General features: G+C 49.7%; 1 protein-coding gene across 42 annotated transcripts in view; it reads left to right on the plus strand.

Annotated features, from left to right (window-relative positions):
• Positions 1 to 5,953, plus strand: part of LOC144610450 (calcium/calmodulin-dependent protein kinase type II subunit beta) — a 210,540-nt gene extending 204,587 nt beyond the window's left edge. For all 42 annotated transcript variants that reach the window (XM_078429161.1, XM_078429164.1, XM_078429167.1 and 39 more), the window contains 2 exons: positions 1,417 to 1,651; positions 4,053 to 5,953. In XM_078429161.1, the coding sequence (XP_078285287.1) occupies positions 1,417 to 1,649 (233 nt within the window). In that variant the 3' untranslated portion in view covers positions 1,650 to 1,651; positions 4,053 to 5,953. The remainder of the gene's footprint in view (positions 1 to 1,416; positions 1,652 to 4,052) is intronic.
• Positions 5,954 to 11,337: the final 5,384 nt, after the last annotated feature.

Genomic DNA, 11,337 nt, shown 5'->3' on the forward strand with positions numbered 1-11,337 from the left:
AGGAAGGTGTCACAAAATGCTGCAGTAACTCAGCGGGACAGGCAGCATCTCTGGACAGAAGGAATGGGTGACGTTTCGGGTCGAGACCTTTCCTCAGACTGACGTCAAGGAATCACTGCAGGAAGGGATGCATGTATACCGAGAGAGACAGGGTGCCCCTTCCGATGAATGCTTTATCCTGCAAGACTTTAGGCCCGCACGGTGGCTCAGTTCGATCCCGACTACGGGTGCTTGTCTGTACGGAGTTTGTACGTTCTCCCCGTGACCCATGCAGTCACAGGGAGAAAGTACAAACTCTACACAAACAGCACCCTTAGACAGGATCGAACCTGGGTCTCTTACGCTGTGAGGCAGCAACCCCACCACTGCGCTACTGTGCCATCCCAATTTAATAGGAGCCCGAGGGGTAACGTTCTTGCACAAAGGGTGGTGGGTGTGTGGAACGAGCCGCTGAAGGAGGTAGTTGAAGCAGGTACTATGATAACATTTAAGAGACAATTGGACAGGTGCATGGATAGGACAGGTTTAGAGGGATATAGACAATAGACAATAGGTGCAGGAGGAGGCCATTCGGCCCTTCGAGCCAGCACCGCCGTTCAACGTGATCATGGCTGATTATTCTCAAACAGTACCCCGTTCCTGCCTTCTCCCCATACCCCCTGACTCCGCTATCCTTAAGAGCTCTATCTAGCTCTCTCTTGAATGTATTCAGATAATTGGCCTCCACTGTCTTCTGAGGCAGAGAATTCCACAGATTCACAACTCTCTGACTGAAAAAGTTTTTCCTCATCTCAGTTCACCTCATATGAGTCAAACGCAGGCAGGTGGAACTAGTGTAGATGGGGCAAAGTGCTGGAGTGGGCAAGTTGGGCAGAATGGCCTGTTTCCCCGCTCTGTGACTCTATGACTGAGGTGACGGAAGATTAGGGTTGCCAACTTTCTCACTCCCAAATAAGGGACAAAAGGTGGCGTCACCGCCCCGTGCCCCACGTGACCTCACCCAGCCAGCTCCCGCTCCACCAACGGTGGCCGCCCGGGCCGGGAGGCGAGTTGCTATGCAACCTCCATTACGCGGCGCCCGGGCCTCTGGGCCTTCACTGTCCGGGCCTACAGAGGTCCCCGGGCCTACAGTGTCCCCCGGGCCTACAGTGTCCCCCGGGCCTACAGTGTCCGGGCCAACAGTGTCCGGGCCTACAGTGTCCGGGTCTGCAGTGTCTGGGCCTACACTGTCCCAGGCCTACAGCGGCCCCGGGCCTTCAGTGTCCGGGCCTACAGTGCCTCCCGGGTCTAATACGGGACAAGGGCGGTCCCTTACGGGACAAACCAATTTAGCCCAATATACGGGATGTCCCGGCTAATACGGGATAGTTGACAACCCTACGGAAGACTAATTTCTCCTCTCTTTCTCCCCTGCAGTGTTAGCCAAAAACACCAAACCCATCCACACGACCATCTTGAACCCACACGTCCACTTGATCGGGGAGGATGCCGCCTGCATAGCCTACATCCGCCTCACCCAGTACATCGACCTGCAGGGCCGGCCACGGACCACCCAGTCTGAGGAGACCAGGGTGTGGCACCGTCGCGACAGCAAGTGGCAGAACGTCCACTTCCACTGCTCGGGGGCCCCGGCAGCACCGCTCCAGTGAAGGTAGGCGGGTGACAGGTAGGGGGCGCCAACTATCTCACTCCCAAATAAGGGACAAGGTGACGTCACCGCCCCGCACCCCACCCAGCCAGCGACCATGTGCTCCCGCTCCACCAATAGCGGCCGTCCGGGCCGGGAGGCGGGTTGCTATGCAACCTCCGTTAGGCTGTGCCCGGGCCTACAGTGTCCGGACCTGCAGTGTTCCGGACCTGCAGTGTCCCGGACCTACAGTGTCTGGACCTATAGTGTCCAGACCCACACTGTCTGGGCCTACAGCTCCCCCCGGGCCTAATACGGGACAAGGGCGGTCCCGTACGGGACAAATCAATATATGGGATGTCCCGGCTAATACGGGACAGTTGGCGACCCTAGTGACAGGCCTCTGCAGGCCCACAGTGGGAGAGGCGAGCGAGGGGGTCTATAGCTGCGACAGACATGCTTAGTTCAGTGTAGGAAGGAACTGCAGATGCTGGTTTAAACCGAAGATAGACACAAAAAGCTGGTGATGTCACCCATTCCTTCTCTCCAGAGATGCTGCCTGACCCGCTGAGTTACTCCAGCATTTTGTGTCTACCTTCGATTTAAACTAGCATCTGCAGTTTTTTTAGCCTACAAACCAGTACGGCTGTGGAGTGTGGGAGGAAGGCGGAGGTCTCGGTGAAAGCCCACGCAGTCACAAGCGGAGTATAGGCAACACCCGTGGTCAAGATTCAACCCGGGTCTCTGGCGCTGTGAGGCTGCAACTCTGCCGCTGCACCGCCTTGCCACCAGTTTCTCCACACATAGTTCAGCAATGGTAGATCTCAACAAGCAAGGCCACATCTCTCCCTCTCTCCCTCTCTCTGTCTCCCTCTCTCTCTCTCTCCCTCTCTTCACGGTCTTGTAATATTGTCCTCAGTGCTCCAGAAATTATCTTTAATCATGTGTTTGTGTAGCAAAGAATTTTAACCTCCCTTGCCTCGGTATGCTGCAGAATCCACTAGTGGAAACATCCTCTCCACATAAACTCTATCCAGGCCTTTCACTATTCTGTACGTTTCAATGAGGTCCCCCCTCATCCTTCTAAACTCCAGCGAGTACAGGCCCAGTGCCGTCAAACCCTCATCATACATTAACCCACTCATTCCTGGGATCATTCTTGTAAACGTCCTCTGGACCCTCTCCAGAGCCAGCACATCCTTCCTCAGACATGGGGCATAGAATTGCTCACAATGCTTCAGATGCTCCACGCTGCCCAGGCCGCCCATGTTCGTGAGCTGGTTCTCCCTTATCCACTCTACTAGTTACATCCTCGAAAAATTCTATAAGATTCGTCAGACATGATTTACCTTTCATAAATCCATGCCGACTTTGTCCAATGATTTCACCACTTTCCAAATGTGCTGCTATCCCATCTTTAATAACTGACTCTAGCATTTTCCCCACTACCGATGTCAGCCTAACTGGTCTGTAATTCCCCGTTTTCTCTCTCCCTCCCTTTTTGAAAAGTGGGGTTACATTAGCTACCCTCCAGTCCTCAGGAACTACTCCAGAATCTAAAGAGTTTTGAAAAATTATCACTAATGCATCCACTATTTCTGGGGCTACCTCCTTAAGCACTCTGGGATGCAGCCTATCTGGCCCTGGGGATTTATCGGCCTTTAATCCATTCAATTTACCTAACACCACTTCCCGACTAACCTGGATTTCACTCAGTTCCTCCATCTCATTGGACCCCCGGTCCCCTGCTATTTCCGGCACATTATTTATGTCTTCCTTAGTGAAGACAGAACCAAAGTAGTTATTCAATTGGTCTGCCATGTCCATGATCAATTCACCTGTTTCTGACTGCAAGGGACCTACATTTGTTTTAACTAATCTTTTTCTCTTCACATATCTATAAAAGCTTTTGCAGTCAGTTTTTATGTTCCCTGCCAGTTTTCTTTCATAATCTATTTTCCCTTTCCTAATTAAGCCCTTTGTCCTCCTCTGCTGGACTCTGAATTTCTCCCAGTACTAATCAAGAATCTATCCATCTCTGCCTTAAAAATATCCATTGACTTGGCCTCCACAGCCTTCTGTGGCAAAGAATTCCACAGATTCCATAGGATAGTGTTAACGTGCGGGAATCGCTGGTCGGCGCGGACCTGGTGGGCCGAAAGGACCTGTTTCCACGCTGTAACTCTAAGCTAAACCAAACTAAAGATTCACCACCCTCTCTCTGTCTAAAGAAATTTCTCATCTCCTTCCTAAAAGAACGTTCTTTAATTCGGAGGCTATGGCTTCTGGTCCTAGAATCTCGAGAAAAACGAAAAAATAAAGTTCAGTGCGTGTGTGTGTGTGTGTTCAGTGTTCTCCCGAGAAGATGTGTCTTCCTTTGGGATTTACGAGGCTGCTGTTATACCTTTGTCTGTCGTTCCCACAGATCTGAAGAAGTGAGCAGAGTTGTATCCCGAGCAGAGTGTTCTGACTGAGCTGTAAGCTGGTGGCCTCTGAAGACTAGCAGTGACATGCACGTGTCCGCATGCACATTATGCACCTGGTGGCTGCATAATCGTCACGTTCGTGGAACTATATGGTGTTTATTTCAGCTGTCTCAAGATGCAGACATTAACAACAAAAAAAACAAAAAAAAATATTTTACAAAAAGGCTACTGTTATGTACTTTATATAATTCATATTTGATGGCAGTGATTTGTACAATTCATTCAAAACATTTGCCAAAGCATGAAGGTCAAAATTTAATGGTAATTATCCTAATGTCGGAGGGTTAGTGTTCCATTTTACATTTTCTCGTACACTAAGGATGTGTCACTTGTTCTTACGGAAGCGTAGATTTTGATGTCGTTCTTCTGCTTGCTGCGGCGGAGCCCAGGGCAGCCGTCAGCAAGGCCACGTCCTTGCCGCTGGCATTTGTGCCTGGTTTTCGGCAGAAGGCGGCCGGCTAAATCAAAGTGTCGCTTGTTCGCTCATTCACACCGGTCCCGCGACTCCTGACCCAGTCTCGTGCCGTCACCACGGAGTGACGGAAAATCGCTCCTGTGCGATCTAAGTACGTGAAGTAACACCGACACACTTGATTTATCATTTCTTATGCCTTTTGTGTGTGTGTGTGTGTGTGTGTGTGTGTGTGTGTGTGCGCGTGTGTGTGTGTGTGTGCGCGTGTATTGATAAAGTTAGCTCAATTTATGGATTTTTCTCTCGTTTTTGTGTGAAACGTGTTTATTTGATATAACAAAAGTTTAAAGTAAAATAACTTAAAAAGGTAGCAGGTACATCGGTTAAGATATGCGAAAAATCAAAACAATTCGGTAGAATTCCTCCCAGATTATATTAATTTAAGAAGTGAATGAGTTAACTATAATCATAATTAAAGTAGCAAGTTGAAATACAGAGTTGTTTACTGCCTCCTTATACTGTGCTACAACTCTAGAGTTTGGAACACCTGCTACCATCTATTAACTGTATATGCATTTTTACAGAGTTGATGCATGTTATATATTTCTAGCCAATACTTTTGTGTTTAAATGCCATATGGGTTCAGATCATGTACCGAGTTTTACTGCTTTAAATTGCACATTCTTGAAAGCGTGTCGTGATACAATGTGATGCCTGAACTCCCTCTCGGACAAGGGGGCCATCACTCTGCTTTTCTTCGTTACGCTTGTGTAGGAGATAGTTTAACTGAAACGGAAAAAAAGTAGAGGATTTTTTTGCATGATATAATTAACCCTGTTAGTTTCGGAAAATGATAGCCCGTCGACCTCTACTTTTTCCCTTTGCCTCTCGTTTCTGGGCTTTGTAACAGCAACCTTTTTTGTCTGATGATGTGTAATGGAAATCCGGTTTGCATGCATTCTACCGACCGCTTTGACGACCTGTGCAGAGGCTGAGAAAACGCACGAGAGGACTCCTCTTTACGTGTTTTTAGTGGATGTTTTAACTTAGACTGCTAGGGGTCTTAATTGTAATGAGCTGTGTGTGGATCATATTTTTTTATTTTTTTTAAACAACGGCTATGGAAACCCATGAATTAAACAGATGAGTTTAACCCCATTTTATGCCTCGCCTGGCGTGAAGTGTGGAAAAGTTGATTTTGCTGGAGATATTTTTACGGTTGAAAATGATGGACTATATTTGCTTTTTACACAGCAACTTGCCTGAATATGAAATGTGATTTCTTTTTAATTATTCACGTTCTCTGCAACTGCAATTCTGTTGGGTCTGGTTTATATGAGAACAAAAAACATTATGTTACAGGATGTGGTCTGTGTGTTCCTCCTACCATTTAAAAATTGTTGATATGTTAGAAATAAAACGACTCTATGACTACTGTGTGAAACGGCTGTTTTGTGAGTGAATGCTACTGAATGCCGACACGTTTAAAGTCATCGCAATCAAAGTGTAAATCCGTGTTAGGCTCGGGACAAGCTGCGATAGTCCAAATAAGATCGTAAGAAATACAACCAGAATTTTGCCCTTCGGCCCATCGAATCTGCTCCTGCATTCGATCATGGCTGATCTATTTTCCCCTCTCAACCCCATTCTCCTGCCTTCTCCCCACAACCCCTGATGCCTGTACTAATCAAGAGCCCAGCAAACTCTGCTTTAAAAATACCCAATGACTAGGCCTCCACCACCATTCCACAGATTCACCACCCTCTGTCTAAAGAACTTTCTCCTCACCTCCATTATAAAAGTACGTCCTTTTATTCTGAGGCTGTGCCCTCTGGTCCTAGACTCTCCTGCTAGTGAAAATGTCCTCTCCACGTCCACCATGTCCAGGCCTATCATTATCCGGGAGGTTACAATGCGGTCCCCCCTCATCCTTCTAAACTCCAGCGGGTCGAGGCCCTGATCTACCAAGCTCCTCATATGTTAACCCCATCATCCCTGGGATCATTCTCGTAAACCTCCTCTGGATCAATAATGAAAGGCGTGGATAGAGTGGATGGGATGTTTCCACGTGCGTGAGAGTCTAGTACCAGAGGTCACAGCCTCAGAAGAAAAGGACGTACCCGTAGGAAGGAGATGAGGAGGAATTTCTTTAGTCAGAGGGTGGCGAATCTGTGGAATTAATTAGATTTTTGATTAGTACGGGTTATGGGAAGGGAGGAGAATGGGGTTAGGAGGGAGAGATAGATCAGCCATGATTGAATGGCGGAGTAGTCCTGATGGGCCGAATGGTCTAATTCTGCTCCTATCACTTATGAACTTATGAATGAAGTTGTTTAATATGAGCGATTCAGGGGAGAAAGTGGTTCAAGAAAATCAACTAGTATCACCTGATCCCAGCTGAGGGCAGTGCCCCTCAAAACCCACTCCCCAGCCCCTTTTTATTCTTGCGTTCCCTTCTTCCCTTCACTTACTGTCCCTCTCCGCCTCCTCTCCCTCCTAGCTCTTTCCCCGCCTCCCTCCATCCTCTCTCCACCCTCTCTCGTTCCCTCTGTCCTTCCCTCTTCCCCCCCCATAATATTTCCCTCCCTCTCCTTTACCCTGCCATTTTCCTCAACCCCCCCACACCCTACCCTGCCCTCGCTCCTCCTTCCCCCCCCCCCCCCCCATCCCCACTTCTCTCTCCCAAAACCACGAGAATGGCAGATCCTAGACCACTCGGCCCATCGAGTCTGTCCCGCCATTCACTGTGACCGTGGCTAATCCGTGTTGTCCTCAACTCCTTTTCACTCCGCACTCAATTCCTCTATCTTTTAAACATTAATATATCTTAGTTCTGCACCTTAATTATGTTGAATGATCCAATCCTCGGCTGGAGAATCCCAGAGACGCACTGTCATCTAAGAGAAGAAATTGTATGTACATTGGGAACAGCCCCTAATTTTGTTGTTTAGTTTAGAGATACAGGGTGGAAACAGGCCCTTCAGCCCACTGAGTCCATGCCGACCATCAAAACTGTTTCCATTTCCATTTCCATGACTAGTTTGAAGAAGGGTCTCAACCCGAAACATCACCCAATTCCTTTTCTCCAGAGACGCTGCCTGTCCCGCTGAGTTACTCCAGCACTTTGTGTCCATCTCTGACCATTGATCAACCGTTCATACTAGCTCTCTGTTATCCCACTTTCTCATCCACTTACGACACACTGGGGGCAATTTACAGAGGCCTATTAACCTACAAACACACATGCTTGGTTTAGTGTAGAGATACAGCATGGAAAGAGGCCCTTCAGCCTACTGGGTCTGTGCTGACCATCTGTACGCTAGTTCTACGTTATCCGAGTTTCACATCCTATACACTAGGGACAATTTACAGAAGCCAATTAACCTACAAACCTGCACGTCTCTGGGATGTGGGATGAAACAGGAGCACCCGGAGGAAGCCCACGCGGTCACAGGGAGAATATGCCAACTCCGTACAGACAGCACCCAAGGTCAGGATCGAACTCGGGTCTCTGGTACTGTGAGGCAGCAGCTCTATCAGCTGTGCCACCACCTGTAGCTATGCCCTCTTGCCTGTGACTGTCCCATCTGTGAAGAGATCCCAGCATCGACCTTGTCAAGCCTTCTCTGCAGGGGCCTTCTCCACAGGGGCCTTCTCCGCAGGGGCCTTCTCCGCAGGGGCCTTCTCCGCAGAGGCCTTCTCTACAGGGGCCTTCTCTGCAGGGGCCTTCTCTGCAGGGGCCTTCTCTGAATAACAATTCTACTTTGAATAATTCTTCTTGGTTGAATTCTTCTCAGCTGAAAGGAACGCAGATCCAAACTGTCCACCCACTCTCGACAGGAAAGGAACGCAGATCCAAACTGTCCACCCACTCTCGACAGGACAACCCTCTCATCCTAGGAATTAGCCTGGGGTATCTCGGATGGAACACCACCAATGCTGTCACATCCACCCTCACTAGGGTTGCCAACTGTCCCGTATTAGCTGGGATATCCCGTATTTTGGGCTAAATTGGTTTGTCCCATGCGGGACCGCCCTTGTCCTGTATTAGGCCCGGGGGGCACTGTAGGCCCAGACACTGTAGGCCCAGACACTGTAGGCCCAGGGGTCGCTGTAGGCCCAGACACTGTAGGCCCAGAGGTCGCTGTAGGCCCGGACACTGTTGGCCCGGGGGTCGCTGTAGGCCCAGACACTGTAGGCCCAGGGGTCGCTGTAGGCCTGGACACTGTAGGCCCAGGGGCCGCTGTAGGCCCGGACACTGTATGCCAGGGGTCGCTGTAGGCCCGGACACTGTAGGCCCAGGGGTCGCTGTAGGCCTGGACACTGTAGGCCCAGGGGCCGCTGTAGGCCCGGACACTGTACGCCAGAGGTCGCTGTAGGCCCGGACACTGTAGGCCCAGGGGCCGCTGTAGGCCTGGGACAGTGTAAGTCCGGAGGCCCGAGCGCCGCCCATCGGAGGTTACGTACCAACTCGCCTCCCGGCCCGGGCGGCCGCCATTGATGGAACGGGAACACGTGGCCGCTGGCTGGGTGAGGTCATGTGGAGTGCCAGGCGGTGATGTCACCTTTTGTCCCTTATTTGGGAGTGAGCAAGTTGGCAACCCTAATCCTCACCCCCTTCCCCTTGCTCCCTGTGCCCCACCTGGATGCGCACCCATTTAGTTTTAATTTAGTGTACAGCGCGGAAACGCCCTTCTGCCCATCGAGTTCGTGCCAACCAGCAATCCCTGTACACTAGCACTATCCTACACACTAGTGACAATTTACAATTCAACCACAGCCAGTTAACCTGCAAACCTGTACATCTTTGGAATGTGGGAGGAAACCCAAGCACCCGGAGGAAACCCACGCAGGTCAGGGGGAGAATGAACTCCGGCAGGCAGCACCCGAGGTCAGGATCGAACCTGGGTCTCTGGCACTGTAAGGCAGCAACTCTACCGCTGCGCCACTGTGCCGCCTCAATTTACTCTTCCATCCCACCCCCCCCCCCCCCCATCCATTTCCGCTTCAATCCCTTCTCTGGGCTTTACATTTCACGCCCATTCTCTCCTTATCTTTTGTCTTTTCATCTTTGGCCGACCATCTCCCAATCAAAATACCGCCCCTCACCTGCATCCACCTATCACTTGCCTGACTTTGCCCTGCCGCCACCTCTTTTCCATCTCCCCCCCCCCCCTTACTGCGATCAGCCTGAACAAGAATACTGAGTTGAAACGTTGCCTATGTCTGTCCTCCAGAGATGCCGCCTGACCCGCTGAGTTTCTCCAGCACTTTGTGGTAATCCAGGATCTGAGGTTTCCTGTGTCTACCGTATCCTTTGTTAGATCAGGCAACTGGCACTCTGTAGAATTCTAGCCGTGCCTCACCTCCCAATTGTAAACCTCCGACCCTCAACAATAACGGTCAACGTGCTGATTGCCACCTTAACCACTTGTTGACTGTAGTTTGGTTTAGAGATACAGCACGGAAACAGGCCCTTTGGCCACCGAGTCCGCGCCGAACAGCAACCCCTGTACATTAAACATTACCCTGCACACACTAGGAACAATTTTACATTTACACCAAGCCAATCAACCTACAAACCTTTGGAGTGTTGGAGGAAACTGAAGATCTGAGAGAAATCCCACGCAGGTCACGGGGAGAACGTACAAACTCCGTACAGACTGCACCCGTGGTCGGGATCGAACCCAGGTCTCTGGCGCTGTGAGGCAGCAACTCTACCGCTGCGCCCTTGCCAGCTAATATTTTGGGCTTCATGTACAAGAACACCTCAATCCCTCTGAACTGCATTCAGACAACAATCCTCCTTTTCTTTCCTCGTGCCAGTGCATGCCCTTGCTCTGCCCCACTTTAAACTCTATTTGTCCACTTTTTACTCAATCACTCAACCTATCTGCACCTGACGGCAGAATCTCAATGCCCTCATATTTTCCAACTAGTTTCATATCCTCGGCAAACTTAGAAACGTTACAACTGAGGGGCGGGATACTCCACTAATGACTTCCCTCCAACCTGAAAGAGACCCAGTTATTATAGCTCTTCGTTTTCTGTCTGACAGCTAGTTTCAATTGCTTGCAAATGCTCTTTGAACACTAACATTTTCTGCCCCAGCCTGTCACACTTTGCTTGTAGATTCCCCCCACACCATCCTGTCCCAGTGCACTCTCATTTCAGCACCTCATATTTTGCTTGGGCAGTTTACACCCCAGCGGTATGAATATTGATTTCTCTAATTTCGAGTAACCCTTGCTTTCCCTCTCTCTCCATCCCCCCCCCCCCCCCCCGACCCCAGTTTCACTGTCCTCCTGATTAACTTTAATGTTTGTATGCCTCGTTGTCAACTTCCCCTCAGAAAACATTTTACATTTCCTTCAGCAGTCTGCTTTGATCTGTCATTTTCACACCTTACATTCTCTTTGCAGTCATCCATATCTCCAATTTCCCTCTCAACTGACTCTCAGTCTGAAGAAGGGTCTCAACCCGAAACGTCACCCATTTCGTCTCTCCAGAGATGCTGCCTGTCCCGCTGAGTTACTTCAGCATTTTGTATCCATCTACCCTGTCTAAATGCCTTATAAATGCTCCCATTGCTTTCCGCAGTGACCTACATGAACATGTCTTGGAATTGCCGTACCAGAAGTTCTCTCCGCAGTGCTTCTGCTGAAGTTTGTGAAGTATTCAGTGACTTGTTGAATCTCTTTAAACTTCTTCTTCGTTGCATCTATGAGCATGCAAGCACCCCACTGTCTGGACCCATCCCTTGGAATGTGTACGAAGGAACTGCAGATGCTGATTTACACCAAAGATAGACA

This window comes from Rhinoraja longicauda, chromosome 36 (genome assembly GCF_053455715.1).
Source record: "Rhinoraja longicauda isolate Sanriku21f chromosome 36, sRhiLon1.1, whole genome shotgun sequence".
Lineage (NCBI taxonomy): Eukaryota > Metazoa > Chordata > Chondrichthyes > Rajiformes > Arhynchobatidae > Rhinoraja > Rhinoraja longicauda.